The sequence below is a fragment of the Anomalospiza imberbis genome, chromosome 6, assembly GCF_031753505.1.
Source record: "Anomalospiza imberbis isolate Cuckoo-Finch-1a 21T00152 chromosome 6, ASM3175350v1, whole genome shotgun sequence".
Classification (NCBI taxonomy): Eukaryota; Metazoa; Chordata; class Aves; order Passeriformes; family Viduidae; genus Anomalospiza; species Anomalospiza imberbis.
This window is the reverse complement of record NC_089686.1, coordinates 54763405-54787085: the sequence shown is the minus strand read 5'-3', so window position 1 is coordinate 54787085 and position 23681 is coordinate 54763405. Positions and strand designations below refer to the sequence as shown.

The following is a 23681-nucleotide window of genomic DNA, read 5'->3' as shown; positions in this document are numbered from 1 at the left end:
CTGCATCTTCAGAAGATGGGTGATATGGCAAAATATTGTTCATTCACATAAAAACTGGGAAGAAACATGCTGGAAAAGCGTGACCAGTGCATTATGGATGGTACTTTCTGATCAACATATTCACTTAGAAAGTTCCCATTAATTACTACACTCACTTGGCAATAAATGTCCAGCTACAAATTCCTGCTTTCAACATACGGAGTTTAAATCTTCTCACTGAAATAGGTTTCTGAACTTTTTAATAAGGGTAATATAACTTAGTAGTGAATACTAGAATAGTGTTACAATATTATACAGAAAAAAGAGATTTCTTTGAAACTCTTTTACAGATTCTTTGAGAGAGAAAGATTTTTCCTCTATCTCAAACTTACCTGTTTTAGTGGCCTACTAGTGGTATGAAGCTTGGGTTTCTGGCTTGTTTTTCTTTTATAAAAAGCCAATATTAATGGTCATGCTGGGTGAGTTATATCACACTTTTCACGTAGGACTTAAAAATTTTAGATATAACTATTAAAATTACAGCCTAATTTTGGGCAACCACTCATTTATTTACTAAATTAGAATTATACACTATTGGTTCTGAGGTGTTTAAACAATATGAAATATACTTCAAACTGAAACATTTATGGCATTCTCTTGTAGGTTTCTTTGCAGGTAGGCAAAGTTTTCTGGTGTTTAATGGAAAGGGTGAAAAAACTCTTGAGTTCACCAGAGAAATCAGAGATAAGAAGATTAGGGGTCATGAAGTAAAAAGGTAAGAAGTTCTTAGCAAAAAGAGAATTCTGCAATTAAAGATGTTTTGTTGTGGGTTTCCCCCTTATTATCACATTTGGCTTTCTTTATAGGAAATATTTAGTTGCTGGAAATAATGATTATTTTTTATTTTTTTTCCCCACAAACATATTTGAACTTTACAGGATTTATACCAATTCAAAGTGAGGCACCTGAAACCTCACAGAGTTATTGATCTGCTCCTCAGTTGAGTAGAAAAAACAGTGGCAAAGTTTCACTACCACACTGCACTCACTTCCCTTTGTGGAAAAATCTCAGACACGGTGCTGAGTCTGTCTTGCCAGTGGAGAGAAAGATGCTCCTCCTTCCAGAGGCTTTAGGCTAAGGATGAGGAACGAAAGCAGATTTCTATTTTGAGGTTTATAACTAGAAAGTCGGCAGCTTTGCTACCATGCAGTCGGGATGTTCCTCTGGACATCCTGCACTCTACGTGTGCCGAGTGCTGCACATGCTGGTCCCTCTGTGAGGCGAGGACCTTGTGACAGTGTCACATCGTGGGGACAGGATCACCTGTGCCACGTAGGCAGCAGCACCTCATCAGAGCTCACACACATGCCCATCCCACGGGGAGTGACAGACAGCCCTTGTTCACACAGCTGTGCCTTCATCGTTCCCCTCAGCATCCCGCATTCTGCTCCTTTTGGAGCTCCCACACGTCCTGACGAACAACCCACAGCAGTTAAAATGCGGCATTGCGGCCTCAAGAGGAAGGCAGCGGGTTACATGACACGGCAAAGCTGCTAATCCTACCGAGTTCGGGATTCCTTGGGAAAATAAAGGTTTAAGCACGACCAGGGGGAAGCAGAATTTACGCACAGCCGGTGTAGATGATGATGGAATAGTAGCTAGGAAGCTGTTGCTACACTTGGTGTATTTCAGTACCAGAACAACGACTGCAACTTTTGTCCGATGGTTCTGAATGATCCCAGGCAAGGCAAGTGTGGGTTTTGACCTTTAATGTTCTCAATAATTTCTCTTCAATTCTTTTCAGCACTGTTTACCATTGTAAATAACCAGTGATCTCAGCATGGCCTGATAAGCTTTGGAGCATCCACTTCACAGCACTCTTAGAGGGTTGTACTTTATTTGGCTTCCTAGCAACTTCCTGACCAGGGTTATGAAAAATACAATATTTAGCTGTAATTCTTTCTCTTTGGCTATTATTTCCATTGGCTTTGTAATTACTGTGATAGAGTCTTGATAATGTTCTTGTCAATACTGTGTCCCTGGCCAACAGGGGAGAGCTGAGGATATGAACATTGTTTCAGGAAACATGACACACATCCGTTGCAATTGATACACGTAATTGGCTCTATCAAGTGCCTCATGAGACAGGCTGATATTACAGCCAGTGAATGGCTGTAGTAATAAATGCAATTTTGACATGAAGTTCTTCCAAATGTGTGTTTTGGTACACAGGACTGCAGCAGGCTTCCACACAGACATGATATGGCAGTGGATCCTGTGACCAGATAACTGAGATTATTTCAAGTGCCTCCAAAGAGTTATTTTACACTGGTAGCTATCATACACAGACTTGGCAGGCCTGGTGTTAGATCAGAGCTAAGGATCTGGGTGACTGGAGAAGTTTATCCTGCTGTAACTTTATAGCTGGATGTTATAAATTAGAAGCTGTTAAATGCTGAAGAACAAAATCCTTCTCTGCAGCTACTTGGTAATGCCTGATGGCTCTCAGAATGTTCTGGTTGTTTGATTCCTGCATTAGGAAGAAAATGCAGGCACTGTAAAATTGTGATTAATAGTAGTAGTGAAATGAGAAGAGGAGGAGGGGGAAAAGAGGCCTCAGTAAGTTTCAGTACACCCTTCATCTTGAATATTGTCGTGTGATGAAGTAAATACTCTTTTACTCCCTTCATTTGATCTGATTCCAGGTAAAATATAATTCTCCCCATGAACCCTCACTGATAAGGTTTCTGATAGTGACTGAGACAGTCTTATACTGTACCAAGTTTTTATCCAGGAATTTAATGCATTCTAGTCTGATCTTTCTTATTCTGACGCTTTTCTCCACCCTTTGTCATCACAATCATTTTATTGGGCAAAATAATCCAACATAGGTCCATAATTTTGTAGTTCCATAATCATTCCAAATAAGGCCTACTATAACACTTGCTCAGTTGTCTGGTTGCACTTAAAATTTTAAAAAGTATTTTTGTATCAACTCTTGTCTTCATACACTCCAAATTTCAGGACAGAAATGTTTAGTGCTTGTTGAGGATTACATTTTAAATTAGATAAAATGTCATTGGTTGTTTCCAAGATTAGTTTACTTTTCCTACCTCCATTTTTTTTTCAAAAAACACCCATGGAATAAATGCATTATAAGTGAAAAAGCTGCCGGGGAGGGAGGCTCTTTCCTAAAAGTGTAGGAAGCATCTTCAGTACCACTTTCATTCTTAGAAAAGGTTTGATTTAAAGATGCCTTAATGTATACAATGTGTGCTGAATTGAGAGAGATTAAAAACAAAATGAACCAGAAATGTTTAGAGATCAGAGGATTCAGCAGTAGTGCTGAAAGTTTGTGAGGAGAATCATTCCAAATGTAGGCAGACTTCAGAAAGGGGAGGTTGTGTTGGAAATGGTTCTTCCACCCTTTGCAGGAAAGAACAGGATTCATGGAATCCTTTTGGTGGTTGGAAGGCACCTCTGGAGATCACAAAGCAGGGTCAGCTAAAGCAGCTTGTCCAGGATTGTGTCCAGTTGGGTTTTGAATATCTCTGACTATGGAGATTCCACAACTTCCCTGGGAAACCTGCTCCAGGTTTTCACCTGTTTCACCTGATCCAGTGTCTTACACCCTCACAGTAAAAGGTGGGGGGGTTTAGAGTTTAAACTGAATATTTTGTATTTCAGTTTGAGCCTACTGCTTCTTGTTTTTTCCCTGTCTTTTCCCTTTTTTTTTATTCTTCAGGTATTTATAGGCAGAGCTACTGTCCCACCTTCTCCAGAATGAAGAGTCTCAGCCTCTCAAATGACAGAAACTCCAGTCCCTTAATCATCTTTCTGTCCCTTTGATGGACTAACTCCAGTTTGTTTGCACCTCTTTTATACTGGAAAACCCAGAGCTGGACTCTGATTCCATCTGAGTCTCATCACTGCTGAGCAGAGGGAAGGATCACCTCCTCCACCTGCTGGCAGTGTTTTTCCTGGGATCCTGCTGGCTTTCATTGCCACGGGTATGTATTCCCAGCTCACATCCAACTTGTTTTCCAATAGTGATTTTTACCCAAAGTTGTTTTCCACTTAGATTGAAAGGAGCCATTTATCCAGGCAAAAAAATTAATCAGTTTGTCAATGAGGATGTTGCAGGAGTGAGTGTCAAAAGCCTTGCTGTGGTGAAGATAATATCCACTGCCCTTCCCTCATCCATCATACCACTGATATCATCGTGGAAGGCATCATTTCCCCTTCCTAAATAGCTGCAGAATGGATTAAAAGCAGCCTGGAAAAGACTTGGTGGTGTTGGCTGATGAGGAGCTCAACAATACCCAGCAACACACACTTGCAATCCAGAAAGACAACTGTATCCTGCGTCAAGTGTTGGGAATTTATTCTTCCCTGTGGGGGTGCTGACACACAGGCATAGGTTTTCCAGACATGTTGTGGAATCCCCAAACCTGGAAGGCTTCAAAGGCCAGGCTGGATGGGGCTTGGAGCAACCTGGTCTCTTGGGAGGTGTCCCTGCCCATGGCAGGGTGTGGAAGGAAGTAAGTGGAAGGTCCCTTCCAATCTAAACTCTGTGATTCTGAATCACCCTTTTGTCTTTAATTCTTTCCAGGCTTATTTGTTCCACCTCTTTCCCAAAGACAAAGGGATGCTGACCAGTTTGTACATGACTGGTACCTGACCAGTTTGCTTTGAAGGATCTCTGAAGAAGTTGTCTGCAGCAGCAGAAAACGACTTATTTGCTCATTTGGGGCATCTGATATACCTGTGCATGGAGATTTCACTCCAAGTTCCTTATCACTCCAATTACATCTACTACAAAAGGCAGCTCTTGAATGTAGAAAATATATTCTTAATAGATTCCCAGTGCTTCTTATGCTTTTCATACCTGAAAATGTGTGTCAGAAGCAGGCTGTAATATAAAATCTTCAGCAATTAAAGGTTTTTAAATGGTCTTGCTTAACAGTCACTATGAGTCATGATAGACATGACCCCTTCTTTCCTGACAGTATTAATTTTGAGAAGCTCTGCCTTATCTGTCATTATAAATAACAGTAATGCTGATCTGGGCTGATTTCCTATGCTAAGCAAATTTAAGTTCCTGATCTTATTTAAATAGAAATTATGTTTTAATTGACAGCCTAAGGATACGAGCAAGGCAAGTTATGTAAGGACAAGAAATGTCTTTTATTAGGCTAAATAGTAGAGTAGGGAAAAAATGAGGCAAGATATGTTAAGCAGGAGTGTTTCTCTTGGTAGGAATTGTTAATAGCAAAATGTAGTTTTAGGCTATGCTAAATCACAGATAAAACCAAGACAGGGAGAAGGTGAGATGTCCATTTATTATTAACAGCCTGAAGATTTGTTCAGCAGACATTCTGATTTCAGTGACTTCTAACCATCTGAAAAGTTTTCACAAGGGACAGTATTATTCCTAAAATTCTACATTCATGAGATTCTATGTTCTCTTTTTAAATTTTAATTAGTGCTATCAAGTAGATTTAACTAAATTACCAATCAAGACATTCTGAAAGACAAGTATTGTAACCTTGGCAAAGGCCATTTTGCACAAAATGAATGGGGGGAGACTTTGAGTTATTACACATTGAATAGATTTTCTCTCCAGCTGGGAAGACACAAGAACCTGGCAGTGGTGAGGTCAGCAGGGAGTATTTGGTCACTCCAAGTACTGGACCAGCAACTCCAGTTAGACAATAAATTGAGGGCTGGATGGAGATTTTGCTGCAATGATAGAAAACAAACCACATGAACATTTTCTCTCCATCAGTGATGCTTTGAAAATATGCAAAATGAATCCTCTTAACACTTTTTTTTTTTCATTTAATTTAGACTTGATATGTGATTCACCTGCTCTAGTCATGCTTCATCTCTGCTATTTGGGCTCACACTGATTTTCAGGTATCAGACAGCAGCTATCTTTCTTTATTAACAAAAATAGTTCTGAACCTTGCAGATAAAATGCAGTTTAATGAAGTAGCTGTAGAAGGAAAAGGCCATTAGCACTTTCAAAACAGAGACAGCAGCTTGAGAAGGAAATTTCCAGCAACATCCATGGAAGCCCAGCCAGCTGTTGAGCCTTTGGGCTCATTAACACTCCCTCCCACAAACTGCTTTAAATAAGGTTTGGAAAGGGCTCCCCTCTCTTTGGTACTGCTCTGAGGGGTGGTAGCACCAATCAAGCAGCTTCTTTGAGGGCTCTGTTATGGCCAGTTGTGTTGTTGATTTTTTTTCCTTTCCTGTTGGAAATTCTTGAGTCTTCTTCAAGTGAATAAAATAAGCTTACGTGGGGCTTAGAGGTAAGAGATGCTTATGCTGCTCAATACCATCTATGAATGTTATTTCCTAGAGATTCACTGAACTTTGTGGCTTGAACAGTAACAGGTCAATCTCAGTATTGGTTACTTTAAAAAGTAGTGATTTGGAGTTTTTGGTAGAGGTTAAGTTTATGGGAATTTTACATTTGTTTTGACTGCTGTAGTTCCTTAAAACAAGTGTTTGTTTTTTAAATAGGTTTCCTATTTATCCAGTTGCTTTTGGTGTATCAGAGAATGCAAAGGCTTTTTATTTTTAATTATTTCTGATGTACTTTAAATTCAAAATTTTAAACCCTGTAGTTTATCAGTGCTAGAAAAGCTCATCTCTGAACCCTTTACACGAAGGAAAACAGAGCTTCCAGAGTCCCATGGTTTTTTTATTATGGAACTTCTAATGTTTCATGTTTTATCTGTTTTGTTTATGTTCCTGGAAGTCTTCTGGTAGTTTCTACTTTAACACTAATTTTAGAGAGAAATGATTATGAGAAAATCTGTCTGTGGAAAGTTGATTTTTATGGTGTGAAAATAACTTGGGATTCCTGATGGCTCTAGTTGAAACATATGCAAACAACAACAACAAAAGCTGAGTATTTATTGTGCCTTATAAATCAAGGAATGTTAAGCTGTTTTTATGGGTGTTTTGATGTATGACTTGTTGTCCTTATTGGGTTCAACATCTTGGAGTGTGAGGTTTAAATCTTCAGTAAGGAAAATCCTTTCCATTTTTGGGGGTGCTTCTGTTCTAAGGTTTTTCCCCCTGTGGAAAAGGCTGGTGATACCTTTGCAGCAGAAGGTTTTTCTGGCAAAGGTTTTTCTTTTATAAATAAATACTGCAATGAGAAAACACTGAAGGGAGTGGGGAAAGCAGACACTGCTTGTTAAACCAGATAATTTTTGGTGTTGTTAAATGACATGGAATGGCAGGAATAACAAACTGTGTGGGAGTATGGGAGAAGTGTGATAAAGGGAAGGAACAGAAATGGTTTGTAGAAGTTTTGAGTGCTTGCACAGCTGTATTTTTCCTAAATAATATCAAGTTCCTATCTGCCAACTGTGTAGCAATTCTCTGTGTCAATTTAGCCTTGCTTTTGTGATTGAAATGAATCCTAGGAGATAGAACAGGATGAGTTTTAGAGCAAGCTTTTGCAAAGAGGCATCACAAACCAAAGCATTAAGGATTTTTGGTGAGAGAGGCCAACTCTGTTGCCTTTTTTGCCCCATTTCCATTCTTGCAGTGATCCTTGTGAAGATACAAGTCTTCTGTGCATGATCTTTGAGGAACTAACAGGGACTAAAATAAATGCCCTGGTTTTGAGGCGGCACCACATGGTCACTCACCCAAAGTCTCGTTTAAGAGGCCTGCAGTAGTCCATGGCACCCTGAGATTGGGGATTAAATACAGAACTAAGAAAAAAGGTGATAATTTTTTATACAGAAGTGGACTGATTGGAGACATGAGACTTAAAACTGGGTTCTTTGACTCAGTCCTGCCTTGTTTCACATTTAGAGACCTATTTACCATGTTTACTGTCAGTTTTGTATTGTCAGCTCTTAAAAATATAGTCTAAAAAATATGCCAAAATAGCAGAGTGAGCTTTGATCTGTAAAACAGCACCTGAGCAAAGCAATACCAATTTCAGAGCTGACAGTGGAGCAGAGATGAGGTGCTGAGGTGTTAAGATTTCCAAATAAATTGGAATTACTTTGAGAGAATTGGGTCTGGTTTTATTAGACAACTTTTCCTTTGTGTTCATGATTTCATGGGGAGAAGCTATGAAAAAGCTGTGAGCTTCATTATAGTTGGGCTTCAATATAAGAAAGATAAAAGATAATCTTATGGTTTTGGTTTTTTTTTTTTAAATCAAATTTGGGGTTTAGCTAGTGGAAGTTAGGATGCCTTGTTCAATATTTTGTCTTTTAGTATAAACAGAAGCTGCTTGATCCTGTGAGCAGAAGTGCATAAGTTAAATAGATGTTTTTTCTAGTATATAATTAATGCCTAATAGTTATGATACATTTTTATCGACACTAAATAATGTGTATACTGCAGTACAAAAAGACAATGGATGTCCTGTAAGGCATTGTAGTTTAGAAGCAGGAAATCTCTTTTCATCTAAAGATCTATCATCTAATGATATGGTATCATCTAAACCATCCCTCTGTCAATTAAAAAACATTTCCCCCTGTCCTAGTGCAACAGGCCCTGCTGAAAAGTTTGTCCTCATGGTGCAAAGACAATTTGTCATTTTGAACTTAACTCTGGAAATCCAGGTATTGAAGCTGATAATAGTTGGAAGCTGTATCTTGTAAGGGACATTACTGTAGAAAATATGCAATTTTTTTTTTTTTTTTAGTCTGTAGTTAAGGACTGTGTAAGTTCTGTCTTGAAAGTACTTTTTCAAGTGAAAATGTCCTTTCTGAGTAGTTTTGAATGTACTCTCTTTAGGCTTCTACTCATACCCTTTCACATATATCCTACAAACAGTGAGTGTATGGCAGGAATAGAGAGCAAACTTCAAAATTCGTGTGCACGAACAGACAAAAATGTCATCCTTTGAGCTGTGTTTTTGGGTGTTTACACACTTTGTCACAGTGGCATTATCAAGGACACGCATTCTCTCTTGCCTTTTCGTGTTTGCCTCGGTCAGGGGGCCGTAAACAGCAGCGGGTTTGGGATCTTTGTGGGGGCTGCGTTTTGTAGGAAGATGTGCAAAGCGCGGTTTTAAGTTAAAATACCGGGATTTGAGGAGCCGAGCCCCAAACACCACCAGACCCGCGGCTCCGCCCAGCGCTCCCCGCTGCGGCCGCGCGGGGGCGCGCTCGTCCCGTGCACGCCGGCGGGACGGGGACGCGCTGGGCTCCTCCGCTCCGCGCGCGGCTCCCGGCCCGAGCCCGGTTTGGGGGGACCCGCCGTGACTCAGAGGCTCCCGTCGGGGGCTCCGGGCCCCGGGGCCGCCCGCACCATCCCCGCTCCGCGGGCCGACCCCCGCCCGCACCATCCCCGCTCCGCGGGCCGACCCCCGCCCGCACCATCCCCGCTCCGCGGGCCGACCCCCGCCCGCACCATCCCCGCTCCGCGGGCCGACCCCCGCCCGCACCATCCCCGCTCCGAGCGCCGACCCCCGCCCGCACCATCCCCGCTCCGAGCGCCGACCCCCGCCCGCACCATCCCCGCTCCGAGCGCCGACCCCCGCCCGCACCATCCCCGCTCCGAGCGCCGACCCCCGCCCGCCGCCCCGCGCGGCCTGCACGGGCCGCTCCCCCGCCCCGCCCCCTCGTCTGTGATTGGCCGGGCCGTTCCCCCGCCGCCGGCGATTGGTGCTCGCCGCGCGCCTCATTTGCATGCGGCGGTGCGGGGCGCGCGGCGGAGCCGCGGCGGGGAAGTTGCGCCGGAGCCGCCGCCGAGCGCCCGTCCCGGCCCGGCCCCGCCGCAGCCTCCGCGCCCTCCGCCGCGCCCGGCCCGAGCGGGACATGGCTGAGCGCAGCCTCCCGCCGGGATGGAGGTAGCCGGGCCCTCGGGGAGGGCTCCTGCCCGCTGCGCTGCCAATCCTCCTGCGCCGTTCCGGGTTCGCTAGGGATCTGCCCCAGCCTCACCTTTCGCGCTTGTCGTGCCGCTTGGCTTAGCCCGTCTTTCCTATGGCTGGGATATACAGCTCGACTCTGAAGACCCTGGAAGATTTAACTTTGGACTCTGGTTATGGGGCAGGGGATTCCTGCAGGTCCCTTAGTCTCTCTTCTTCCAAGTCCAACTCGCAAGCCTTCACCTCTTCTCAGCACAGAGGCAACTGGTGGTACTACTCGGGCTCCATGAACAGTAGGAATAACAGCTGGGACACCGTGAACACCGTGCTGCCGGAAGACCCCGAGGTCGCAGATATCTTCTCCAAGTGCCCTAAGCTGCCGGATCTCGAGGAGTACCCTTGGACTGATGAAGACATCGGCAGAATCCTGCGCAGAGGGAAGGGAGAGGGCCAGGGCAGGAGCTTTTCGCAGGAGGCTGTCAGGCGGCTCTCGCAGCTGCTGCGGCGCGCCCTGATCAGGGTGTCCCGGGAGGCTCAGCGCCTCAGCGTGATGCACTCCAAGTGCACCCGCTTCGAGGTGCAGAGCGCCATCAAACTCATCCAGAGCTGGGCCCTGGCCGAGAGCTGCGTGCTGGCCACCGTCAAGGCGCTCTCCCTGTACAGCATGAGCGCCGGCGATGGGCTGAGGAAAGGCAAATCCGCCCGCTGCGGCCTCACCTTCTCGGTGGGCAGGTTTTTCAGGTGGATGGTGGACACGAGGATCTCGGTGAGGATCCACGAGTACGCGGCCATCTCCTTAACCGCTTGCATGGAGAACCTGGTGGAAGAGATAAAGGCTAGGATTTTGGCGAGTCAGAGCCCTGATGGTGGAGGGGAGATCTCGGCTGAAATTCTGGAGATGGTTATCAACAACGATGCGGAACTTTGGGGAGTGTTGCAACCTTACGAGCACCTCATCTGTGGGAAAAACGCCAATGGTAAGATCCAGCTTTTACGGTCTGTTGTCTTCATACCAGCAAGCTTTACAGCAAAGTCCTCGCTCTCTGTGGACTTGGGGTTTTTCTGGGTTTTCTTTGCATCTGGATTGCATCTTGGTCGTGGTTTGTGTGTGCGTAAAGTAGGCACGATGGTCCTGCCAGGCAGGATCCTGCTCTGTTCTTAAGATGTACCAGGTTATAAAAGGCTGTGGGAAACCAAGCCCTGTTGTCCTAACAAACATCTGACTTTGCACCAGCTGCTGTTTTGAGCATTTTCCCTCTAACTGGCGTGCAGATATGTTCTCTGTAACTCTAACGTGAAATGTGCTTTACAAGTTGCTGTCCAGAAAGTGCCACTATATCTCTTTTAAACAAAATTTATCTTACTGCGAGTATCTTCTAGTTTCATCTTAAAAGACACTGTTACCACCTACAGCCTGGAGAGGGAAAACAACTTTTTTTTTTTTTTTTTCCCTCTGCGGTAGTAAAATTCACTTTATAAGCAAAAACTTTGAACTTGTATACTTTGGAATTCCTTGTAACTCAGTAGAAACGTGTGGTGTCCTTTCCTGCCATAAACAAGAGCGTGTGTGTGAGCGTAGGACGGTGTCTCAGCGATGAGAATAACACAGTGTTAAGGTACTTACCGCTGCCATTTGTTTGGAAGCAAACTTTCCGAACACTCAAGCAGATAGAGGAATGTTGGCATCTTCTTACGGGAGCGAGGAGCAGTTTGGAAGGCTTAAGCCGTGACAGTTGTGTTAAGGAGCTGCACTGTTTATTTTGTATTGTCGCACTGAGGAATACCATATTTTCCCATGGAAAATTCAGGGAAACGTTCAGTTTTGGAAAGTATTTTGTGTACCACCCACGGTTTCATGACTTTTGCTGGCCTCTGTTACGGTCGGCTATTCCATGCTTAACACGTTTGTGATTTAACTCTGTAAAGCCAAGGGGCTTGGTCTTTTCACAGGGGAATCTCATAACGAGAGAAGGAGCTGTTTTAATTTGAGGGAAAAAGACCTTTGAAATTGTCAGAGATGGGCTGACTCACCTCCTCCTCCCTGGGTGCATTGATTTCCTGCAGTTTTTCCATACCCAGGCAATTCTGTAGTTCAGATCACGAGTAGGTGACTGCAGGGAGTTGTCCCCATTGGGTCAGCATTACTAAACACTTGTGAAATAAATGTGAAGAGCCTTTTGGATGTTCTCTTGGCTCTGGTTCAAGGCATAACTGTAAGTTTCAAGGTCAAACACAGACATCTACACTTCTAACCAAAAGCGCTTGGGTGATTAGAGAGGTATGAGGATGTGTCTGCCAAAACACTTGTCATTCTTCGTTTTTCATGGGAGTGTTTGTTTGCCACCAGCTCCGAGAAAAGGACTTGTTTCTCCTCCCTTGTTCCTTATTTAGGGAACCTGGAGTAAAATATTTTGGTTCTGCGAACCGAAATGTACATCTATTTCTTAAGAGAAATTTCCCTGGAAAAACTGCAGTGAGTGAATGGGTGCTGGTGTTGAATGGGAAGAAGGGTGAGTGTACAGGCAAATGCTTATAAATATTCAGAGCACCAAATGGTCAGTTATGATAACGCTCCCACACAGTGGAAAGCCAAGCAGTCAGTGGCCACAGAAGGATTGGCTTCTGTTGCCTCTTTTGTTGTTCCTGCCTTTCAGATGAATCCTGTCAATAACTGAATGCATTTTTTAAGTCTGGAAATTGAATAAAACCGCACATGAAGGCATCCTGTGATTTCCTGTGACAGTCTGTCACTAGTGTTTTACCTGACACAAGTCAGTGAATCCTCTAAATGGCTTTTCTTGCAGTTGGAAGGCCACAAATGGTTTTATATGGATGCAAAAAAGCTTGAAATAACTTCTCTATTCTTCTCCCTGTAGGAATTGTAAATGAGTAGCAGTCACATCATTCTGCACAGTGCTTTCAAATGATCTTGTCTTTTACATTAATTTAAATCTGAAGTAGATCTGGCAGTGAAATAACTGGATTTATTCCTGTTTAAGGAATAGGGAAACTTGCTTTACTGTCACTTTTGCTTCGTTTCTAGTAAAAGCATTTAGTGGAGCACTCGTGAATTGCAAACTTGGGGATGTGTGTGTGGGGTTTTGTTTTATAGCCCTGAGTTTGATGGCAGAGATAAAAAGCACTTAGAGGTTCAGTTCTAGCTCCAGTCAAGCATTGTAATCCCTGGATGAAATCCATGGCGCTGTCCTATACAGAAGATTGCACGGGATTATCATAATGGACATTTCTGGCATTATGATCTATTGAATACCATTTTCATTATTAGATCAGGACAGCCTGCTGCTTTGGAGTCAAAGAAACAGTAAGTAAATACATAAATCTTCCGAAATTCTCATGAGACTGAGGTTTGGACCTGCATTTCTCCAGTGACTAATCTCCCATCAAAGACCACAGTCCAGTCCCTTGAAGCTTTGGAGGCTGAAAGAGCAATATTGTGTATTACAACAAATGTGTTTTAATCAACACCTGCTGCGTGAAGGGTAAAGTTTGAAACTCTGTAACTGCTTAAGGGGGAATTTTAATATTATTTTTAAATAAATAATAATCTGCGGCTTGCTTGTTTATTTGCCCTTTCTGTGAAGCTGTTCTTTAATCAACTTTTTTGCTGCTTCTGTGAGCTGTTCTCTGCCCTCAGTGTGAGTTCTGACTTTGTGCTTGGTGGCTGTGCCTTGGAAGGAGCAGGAATGACCTGAGCCAGTGGCCCTGAGTTCTGCCGGACTCTGGGTGTGTGTTTGCCTCCAGGAGTAAGGTGTTCTTAGGCAGAGTTCAGAGTTGGGCAGGTGGGACGTTGCAAAAACCGTGCAATGCTGGAAAGAAAATGAAACAAAAGCACGAAAAAGATAAGCAGCTACTGAACAATGTAGCTAAATGAAAGGTAAAATGAGTGTAAATTGAAGTACATGTTTTATTTTCTATTTTTATTTACATGGAGATGTATATATGCAGTGGTGGAAAATGCACCAGTGGTTTCATAGGGATTTTGTGACACGCTAATTAGGAATATTAATTAGGTCTATTAATTTAAAATGCTTGAGAGGGAAATTGAAATCTGAACTTGCCTTGGGAGTGTGATCTTTTACTTGATCTGCCTGTGTTTGGTGCATGGTTCTTTAGACTCTGAGCTGTCAGCACTGCAAATACATTTGGATATCATTGCCCTGTTAATTACAGCACTTGGGTTGTAGTGAACTCTCTGGTTATGGTCAGGCACTCCTGTGTCTGCCAGTCCACCTGCTGTGCTGTTTAATGCATCAGCACATCCTGGTGCTCTGGAGATAGAAGTGTTGACAGATGTTTTGCCAAAGGAAAAAAAAAGGAGAGGGGGAAGGGTTGGAATTTAACCTGATAATGCTGTTTCTTCATGTACCTCTTAGCTCAAACACTTGAAGTTCTCTTTGGACGAGCTAATCCACAAATGAGTCTGTGGTTTGCGCACCTGAGGATGTAGAAAAATAGGGTCTGAAATAATTCTACTTGTGTTTTGAGGTATTTTTCTTAGGAAGGGTTGAGGGGGGAAATGTATAACCTTTCCTCACAGTGTAAGGGAGTGGTTTGGACTCTATAAAATTAAACAAGGCATGAATTTTCTTCTCTCTAATACTAAATACTGGCAAACCTTATCAAACATGGGCTTAGCCTTTACTGTCACCAACCTTGTGTTCTTTTATATTTTACACTGCGGTACTACAAGTTAAAAATTATAGCCAACTTTAACAGAGGATTTTTTAGAGCTATACTGTGATGAAAATCCCTTTTTATACATATCACATGGTCTGAAGTAAATTTTTTATTTCTGCATAGTCATGGTACTGTATTGAAATGCAGCATGGGGGAAAAACAATGACATTTCAATAAGCAGAATGTCCTTTTGTTATCTGAGCTGAACAAACTGGTGTGCTCATCAAGAGCCTCATCAATTTTAATAAGCTATCAGCTCCACAAGTCTTCAGGAAAGCACTGCATGGTGGAAGGGGGGCATTTTGGGGAAAAGGGCTGCAAATGCAATCAATAAATGAATCTGAGGGGAAATACAGAATTCATATGGTGGTACAGCAGGCAGCTTGTAAATTGTTTCAGAAAAGAAATAATCAAGTAACTCTGTCTTCTGTGTTACTTTGTCTGAAGCAGGAGTTTGAAGCAATTTTGGGGATTCCTGGGCAGGAATTTGGTAACTTATGTACACATTTCCATGTTGGGTGAGTTGGTTGTGGCTATGATCCTTTTCCAACTTTGACTTCATTCACCTCTGGACCCTCAGCCCACCTTGTGTGCTTCTACTCCTACACAGCCAAGAGCTTGGATTTCTATCCACAAACCCACAGGGACAAATTCTTTAAGCCTAAATATTAATGCTTGTACACACATGCTCACCTCTCCTACAAAAAACAAACCACCAGGTGCATGTCTGCAGATGTTTGTGTTTTTAACTGTGCATCTTATGTTAAAGTACAGAGCAAGTAAAGCTGACCTGCCTATTTTTTTCCACTTTACTGTGTGTCTATCTATATATTTTTATTTATAGTAAAGGAAAATTAATGATGTAATGATTCTGTCTTAAATAAATCCTTCACATTGCTGATATTGCCCCATGGCAATAAAATTTGTGTCCTTTCAGTAAAAATGGTTAAAGAGCAAGCGCTGAAATCCCTCTGTCTGTAACTACCAGCAGCAAATGCTGATGATGTTTAGATTTTTAGTGGAATCAGTGTTGGTGGCAACCTAACCTTGTGAAACAGAGGAGTTGTTTCTCTCTGAGAGAAAACTGTCACCTTTTTTGTCAAGGCTGAAATCTCTTGTTACTGCTAAAGTTTGAACTGAGCAGATATTGTTTGGGTCAGGACAGAATTTTATCTGTAAGTGACAACAGAGTTCTGGTGTTTGGTTCATTGATTAATTGATTTTTCCAGGTGAAAAATAAAGCTGGTTTAGTTCAAAGATTAGCAGTGAACACGTGTGCAGTATCTGGGGTGCTGTTACATGTTATTTTGTTTGTGTGTGAGCAGAAAATGAGGAATGAGCTCTAAATGCAATGTGTTTGATGTACATGTCTTCTGATCCTGGAATAACTACAATTAAAGTAGAGATCTTGCAGCTGATTTTGCTGAACTGAGCCACCAGAGTGGGGTTTTTTTCTCATGTACCCCATCTAATTTCTTATGTGATTTGAAACAGCAAATCACCTGATTAAGAGAGGGTTGCTGATTGTCAGTCAACTTCCATAACTCATCTGTAGGATTATGGATATCCTCCTCTTCCTTGAGATCAGCACTCAGCCAGAGCAGGGATGTCATACATATATTTTTTGGTTGTTTTGACATCTTAATTCACCCTAATCTGGAGTTATTCCAAAACTAACTGCAGTAGTAACAAAGGGTAGTGGTGAATTTTGAATACATTTTGTTCTGATAATGGAGCTGAGATGAAACATATTCTTACACTGAAAAATCTTGTTTGGGTAGTAATGCTATTGCAATGTTTTCATGATGTAATAATTTGTTTCTGCTGATATACATCATGTGATTCAATTACTCCAGTTAATGGTCCATTTAGAGCTTTCTTCATCGGTTTGATTTTTCTGTCCCTTTCCCCAGCTTGGTTTGTAATGGATGGGTCTGCAATAACTCAAAGGAAATGTTTCAGTTTATGAAGTTCTCTGTTGCAGGAAACATAAGTAAAAGTGCTGGAAACGTTTATTTACAATAAACAAGTCCAAATTGCAGAGGAGGATGGGTGAGGACTCGAACACTTAATTAACTGCAGAGAAAGCCAAAGCTCCAAAGTGCCCGCTTGTACTTGGGAGCTTAAACCCAAAATCTTGGTGCTGAAGTAGAACTAAGTTGTTAAAACTCATTTTACAGCAATGCAAGAAAATAGAATAAGACCAAAAGTGCTGTTAATCCTGTGATCTTCACTAAATTAGCTTGTTGTCCTTTCTTAAAGGCTAATGCATTTTATATTTCACTTTTTCTTGAGCAATTTGCCAGTTGTGCCAGCAGAATTAAACAGAACAGAAACAAAGGCCTGTAAACACAATAAACCCACTGGATACTCTGCAGTGCCCAGTTAATCTCTCATCTGTCTTAATTCTCCTGAATGTTTGGAAGCAAGATGAAAATAACTCTCCATTTATGTTTGAGCTCTTACTTTGCTTTTGGTCGGGGCTGAGCTTTACAAGTCAGTTTATGTGGTCCTTATTTATAAACATTTCCCATTGTTGGAAGCTCAGGATTTTGGAAACTGGACATTAAGGAGAATCTCTCTCTCCCTGCTGAAGCTTTGCCCCACCAGGAGACAGCAGGAGGAAATGTACATTTATTCATGTTGAACTATGAGAATTGAGGCTGATGAACACAAGGATAAAGCCAATTGATTTTCTTGTGCTACTCTTGTTTTATTGGGATGGACTTACATGGTGTTTTGAACCGAAGTGCCTAACATGACATTCCAATCCAAACAAGCCTGAGGCACCAGTAAATCCGGGACAGTAGTGGCTTCATGCTTTCTTCATTTACAAATTAGGGCCAAAGTACTTCAGCAGAACTCTTGATTCTTTTCCATACAGAAGAGCTGCTACATTTAAAAACAACAAATATATATATATATATATATATATATATATATATATATATATAAAAAAAAACCTGGTGGACCTTGTTGAGAGCATGAGTCAATTTAAGGGTTCCAAGTTGTGGATTTTTTATGGAATACCAGGTTGGAAGGGACCTGAAGGATCACCTTTCAACCTCGGGAGTGAGGAGAGCCTTTGAAGTGCAGTTGCCTTGTTTGCATCATAGGACTTGTCCCAATAAAGCAACAATAGAAAAAGGAAAGGTTTGTTCCTTGCACTCCCAGCTCATCCAGACTTGCCTTTGGCCTTGGGTCCCAAGCCAGGCAGGATCTGTGAGCTCAGCCTGGTCCTTGGGAAGGGTTGGGATACTGCAGGTGACCTGGTGAGCCTGGCAGGGCACGGCAGAGGTGGTTTTGTCAACCCCTAATTCAGGTGTCTGCCTGCAGCCTGCCAGGGTGGTGGCCGCACTTCTGTGAGCTTGGGACATGTGGGATGGAATTAATAGCGTGGAAGTAGCTTCTGAGGAATGGAGATGATGTGACTGCTGCGCTCTTCAGGAGGGGATGCTAAGGATTAAAGTTAAATGGAATTCTGAGCTATAAAATCCTTGTCTTCTAAAACCTACTTGTTACATAGTACTTGCAGGTGAAAGCCCCTTAGAATTGTAAACTTCCTCCTTCTCATGTGCTCAAAACCTGTTCCTTAATGCTGCGATTCCAGTCGGGCTGATGGTGTTTGAGGAGCTCCTCCGTGGGGCAGTGGTTTGAGGAGCTCCTCCGTGGGGCAGTGGTTTGGGTCAGTCCTTGCTGTGATTTTACGTGAAGCATTTATCTGAAATTGCCCCTGAGCAGAGCCCGAGGTGCTGGGCTGCAACCTGGGAGCATCATTAAATCAGGTCTCAGGGATGGTTTGGTGCTCTTGGTGTGGCTTTGACCCAGACACTCAGAGGTCAGTTGTACACCTGAGCACTTTTCAGTCTTGTTCTGGTTGTTTAATTATTATACCTGGACCATCTCTTTCTTAAAACCTGTTTGATGTTCACATCATGTTGTACTTGACCAGCTTCAAGTCTGAATTGAGCAAAATGCCAGAGCAATCTGTCATAAGACTGCATTTGGTTTTCCCTGTCCAAAAATTAAAAAGCCTTGACATAAGCAACAAAAACCAAAAAAAAAGAGGAAAATGTACTTAAACAATCCCTGTAGTTTTTGTGTAGTGACACTAAAATGCTTGAGATGATAAAGAGTGTTTGTGGTAGAATCCTGGGGTAGAGACAAAGAACTGAAGCCAAATAAACATTTCAGAGCAGCTTTTCAGTTTGTGGATGGAGATTTATAACAACTGATACATTTGCTGTGGGGCTGTGCAAGATCAAAGTAAAAGTTGTTTATGATATTTTGGGGATGAGAGGAAAGGAACACTACAGAAGACATGATCTGCTTGTTCCATTCTTCAGTGTTTATAACATCACAGTCCATGCTGGATACTTCTGTCACTTTAATTTCTATCCCAATCTGGAATCTGTTGCTTGGGACCTGGAGAATAAAGAAAAAAATGCAACTCTGTTTATGCTGGGACTTATACATTAAAAAGATAAGCATGTAGAGGCATAATTTTTTTTTTTTTTTGATCCTATATAGCTCTGGATTTTTTCCTGATTAATTCCAAGATGACAGTGAATAGATTTTCTTCTAATATTTACATTTTGTTGTTTGTGAATCAAGCATACTGTTATTGGAGCCGAAGGACAAGAGTTGAATATTGGCAGACAGTTAAAGTAGGGAATTGGGCCAGTTTTGCCTCATATATATTCTTCAGACTGTTTGGGTTTTTGATGTTTTACTAGAATTTAGTAGAAGTCAGTTTCTTGTTTATGACAACTCAGTACTCCAGGCAGCACTGACTCATGTCAGGTGAAAGCAAAACCCAGGGTTTCGAGCTGCTTTTAGGCAGTTCATTCATCTTTATCTTCGATTCCTCTTACAAGTAGTTGTGAGGTTCCTTTTTATTTCTTTTCCCAGTTTTTGTGCAATTTCCTGAGATAACACCACAGGCCTAACCAAAACCTTAGGGATGGGTGTTTGTTGCAATAATATGAGAGATAACATATAATGAAATGTATTTCCTCAGTGGTGGTGGATAGAAGTTCTCTTGAATTGCGCATTGAATTTCTGCTCTTTGGTTGAATGTTATCTTCATTCCAGCCCCCCACCCGGTTTTGTGCTCAGCTTGCATTGGCGACTTTGTTTAGTCTAGACATCATAAAAATTTCTCCCGAGCTGCATTGATACAGTTTTGTTACTATCTTAGTGTGGCTTCTGGTACTTTTAAGCTGTTATATGAATTTTATAATGTGTCTGTGGATATTTCCACTGTAGGGACAGCTGGGCTCAGAGGGGAGGGGAGGGAAGAAGGTGAAAAACTATAATGGTAGTAACCAATTCATAATCTTTATTGTTGTTTTTAATAAACTATCTCACTCTGTCAATATATAAAGACTTTTAAAGCTTTATTTCCCTCCCAGAAGTGTTACGAAAATTTGTTACGCTTTGTCAGCGTATGTTGAAACTTTGCCTTGGATGGATATCAGTTTTGTTCAAACCTGAGGTAAGATCAGGAGATTTGCCAGAGCTGTTGTCAGTGACCTGCTGCTGAAGGAAGCTCAGAATCCATGCAGGAAGTGCTGCTCACCTCAAAGTTTAACCTTCCTGCAGCCTAAGGAATGATTTCCACTTGTTTTAATAGATACGTGATCAGTTTTTGCTTATCAGAAAAGACTGGATCCTTTCTGAAGCAGTTGCCTGGGCTCGAAATTGCTTGGATTGAGGCCACATGTTTGTCTGAGGTGGTTTTGTTTTAGTACTTTGTAATAAACTTAAGGGATTTACACCTTGAGGTGGGAGCAGCTTTGGCTTTGGTGACCATTTCTTCCATGGAAAACCCGTATTGGGGGGTTTAATGCATCTGTGCCCTGAGGTAGTTTTTTGTAGCTGTGCTGGTGAGTGCAATGTAGGTGACTGGTGTGTTTTTGTTAATCTTATTATTTTGTTAATATTATTTGGGAAAGTGTGTCCATCCTCCATCTCTGTTCTCTAAGGTTAATTCCAGATGCAGAGTCTTTTATTAAAGCCACTCAAGGAAGATTCATGCTCAACATTTCTCCATGGAAAGCAAGCTTGGAATTGTTTCTGGCACTTTCTCCCTGTGTGTGTAATTCTGTGGCTCATGTTTTTGTAGCAGACATGTGGAAATGCAGCTTTCACCACAGGTTATTTTGTGGGATGACGTATGCGCTGCACATCCATAAATTTGGGGAGGGGGCTGTCTTGCTTTGTTTTCAAACAGTTGAGGGGACTTGTGACCTGCTGGAATTGAGTGATAAAACTCTGTGAATTTTCTTGTACCTCCACAGCAGTTCAGAATATTCAGAATTCTCCTGTTATAGTGCGATGATGTGTATGCAAGGCTGTGTGATTGTGGTTTTTCACGTTTCACTGCAGAAGGCCAGAGCTCCCCTAAGGCAAGCACGACTTATAAATGAAAATGAATATAATTTATTAGCATGCAGGTAACCCTTGCCACACAGCCAAGACTTAGATAATTCTTAAGTTATGGCAGAAGATACTGAGCTGGCACGGGGCATTTGGCCTTGCACCATCTGCAAAGCCCGCACTCCAATTTTCTGCTGTTGCCATGGGCTGCAGACTCAGACAGGAAATCATGGTAGGATGGGAAAGGCTCCAAAATACACACAGCCTGTATAAGGTTTGCAGTTAAAAGGGAGTTTCAGAGAACAGGCTATCTGTTCTGCTCACCAGGCAGGGAGAAGCAAAGCTGCCTTGTGTGTGCCCGTGTGCTTTAAATGTCCTGGTATGTTTTATACACTCAGTTTTTTGAAAGCTTGAATTTTTTCCACGTAAAGTAACGTGCATAACTTCAAATGATCCATTTATGTACGAGGGGCCTGATTCAGTCCTCACTTAATTGGTCGTGCTGGGCTGAGAGTAGTGGAGAATGGAGTAACCACATGGAGCTTGGGGCACATCAGGCAGAAGAGCAGCCCCTGCCTCCCCTTCCCAGCGACTCATTTTGGGGGTTTAGTTCTATTTTCAGGGATCAAGGCCTGGGTTCTGTGCACTACAGAGTGTTGCTATGGGAGGCTGTGTGTGTATGGCCCATCAAGTGAGAGGGATGCAGAAGGCATTTGGTTAGTGGAGCTGGGTCGCTTTCTAGCCCTGGGTAGATCACAGGGTCAGAGTTATTAATGCATTTTCCTTGAGCTGTAGGTTAAAATAGGAAATACTGGAGTGATTTGCTTTGGAGAGCAAACAGTTTTATCATCTGCCTATGAGAGATAAGCACAATAATCTGTGTATAATGAACTGCACAGTCTGCAGAGCTTCCAGTGTGTCTGAAGAGTAGTGTAGGACTGGTCAGCTTATGCTGCCTTGACAGATGGGGGAGAGGATAATTTCTCCAGCAGTTCCTCATTTAATTTTAGTCAAGGAGATGCTCCTTGACTAAAATTTACAGCAAATCCACACTGAGCATCATGCTTGGGAGGCATTCTGGACAGACAGAACAGGAGCTCAGCAAACTTCCTTGTGGTAAAAGCCTGCTTTAAAACTTTCTCTCCAAGGCCCATCTGTGGTTTTTAATTCTGACTGAAGGGAGCCATATAAGCGGGTGGTTTGTTCACCAGGCATTTTCCAATTTGGCTTGTGTATGTAGTGCCTCTCCAGCTGCTTGGAAGAATGGAACTGTGAACAGGAGTAAGGTGAGGTCTGTGTGTTACACTGCCAAATATTGCTGGATGCACTGGTGATGTATCTGTCAAGAATGAGACTGGAGCTACCAATTTATCTCATTAGAAATTAAAAATTTCGGTAGGGTTTAATCCTGGGCCTGGGATCAGTGACTGAGGCAGTTTATTTCATGACCCTGTATCTTCCAGTAACTGCTGCCTTTATATGTGCAATATAATGTCAGAACGATTTGCTGCTTTTCCTTTTTGATTTTATTTAAATCTGACGGGAGACAGTGTTCAAATGGCAGACTGTCTCAGCCAAGCCATCTGCCTGAGCCCTCAGCAGCGCATTGTATTCCTGAAAGAGCATTCTAGGGAAACATCCCAATTCTGAAAAGTTTGAGCTGATTCTACATTAAAAGAAGTGATCCAAAAAGCTGCTGGTGATTTACATGTGAACACTGCCAAGTATTTCTCTGATGAGAGTGCATAACAAAGGAGTGCTCGAGTGGTTGAGTAAGGCTGATTGGAACAATCTGTTGTGGGCTACAGCTCTTTCTGATGCTCCACAATGCTGAGAAGCTACTGTCACTTGTATTTTCAATCTGTATTTTGCTTAGAGGTACAAGTTCTTTTGTTGTCGGGTCCCTCGAGCCAGTTGTGGATGGGGGGAGAGACAATATTTCTTGCTTTAAAATATTCATGGAGCTTGCATGGGCTGGCTTCAGCTGACTTTGTCACCCAGAGTGATTTTTAGAAGACGACAGAGAAGTTGTATTTGATTCATCTTAATTAGGGCTTGATAGACACATTCTAATTTGACTTCTGGATCTGAATATGGATCTGCATTAATAATCAACTGCTCTCCTAACCTTGCTTTTGTTCTCAGCTGTTACTGAGGAGTTTGCTCAGGGAGTAGCTGGAAGAATGTATAGTATTTGTTATGTGGACAGTTCATCTGAGGACACTTTTCTGTTGTTCAGGGACAGCAGGTTATTTTCTGGGCTTGTTCTGTGATGAACAGCACGAGCGTTAGAAGACTCGTGTGGGACTGATTTCTTCTACTTTTTTTGTGATTTGCTGTTGAAATGAGGCAGGTCATATAAAGCAGCTGCTTATTTTGGAACAAAATCAGCATAACACATTAAAGAACTCATTCATCACTTAGCTCGACCTTAATTTATTATTAAAAAAAACTTATTGCATCTCTTGTACATTTTGAAATGCCAGGGATCCTAAGACATATATATGTTGTATATTCAGATCTATAGATTAAGAGCATCAAATAGTTATATTAGAGAGTGAAACCAAAGCAGATTCCTGCTGAAGTATTGACTCTCCTTCTAGTCATTTTTAGGAGTGGGAGGTGGCTGCACAAAGAACTGCTCTGAGCTCTCCTCTTGTGTAAATTTTTGTCCTGCGATAGTGGCTTCTTCCCTTTGTTCAGTTTTGCTAACACAAAAGCCTTCACTTTGCTAAAAGTCTTTCAGTGCATTAACCAGCTTCTGCAT

General features: G+C 42.3%; 1 protein-coding gene across 2 annotated transcripts in view; it reads left to right on the top strand.

Annotated features, from left to right (window-relative positions):
- ABTB2 (ankyrin repeat and BTB domain containing 2) overlaps positions 1 to 23681 on the top strand; it is a 121771-nt gene continuing 98090 nt past the window's right edge. Inside the window, exon 1 of one of the 2 annotated variants that reach the window (XM_068194282.1) lies at positions 1 to 19. In XM_068194282.1, coding sequence (XP_068050383.1) covers positions 16 to 19 — 4 coding nt within the window. In that variant the 5' untranslated portion in view covers positions 1 to 15. Of the gene's footprint in view, positions 20 to 9684; positions 10813 to 23681 lie in introns of those variants that run through there. The other variant, XM_068194281.1, reaches the window with a different exon arrangement.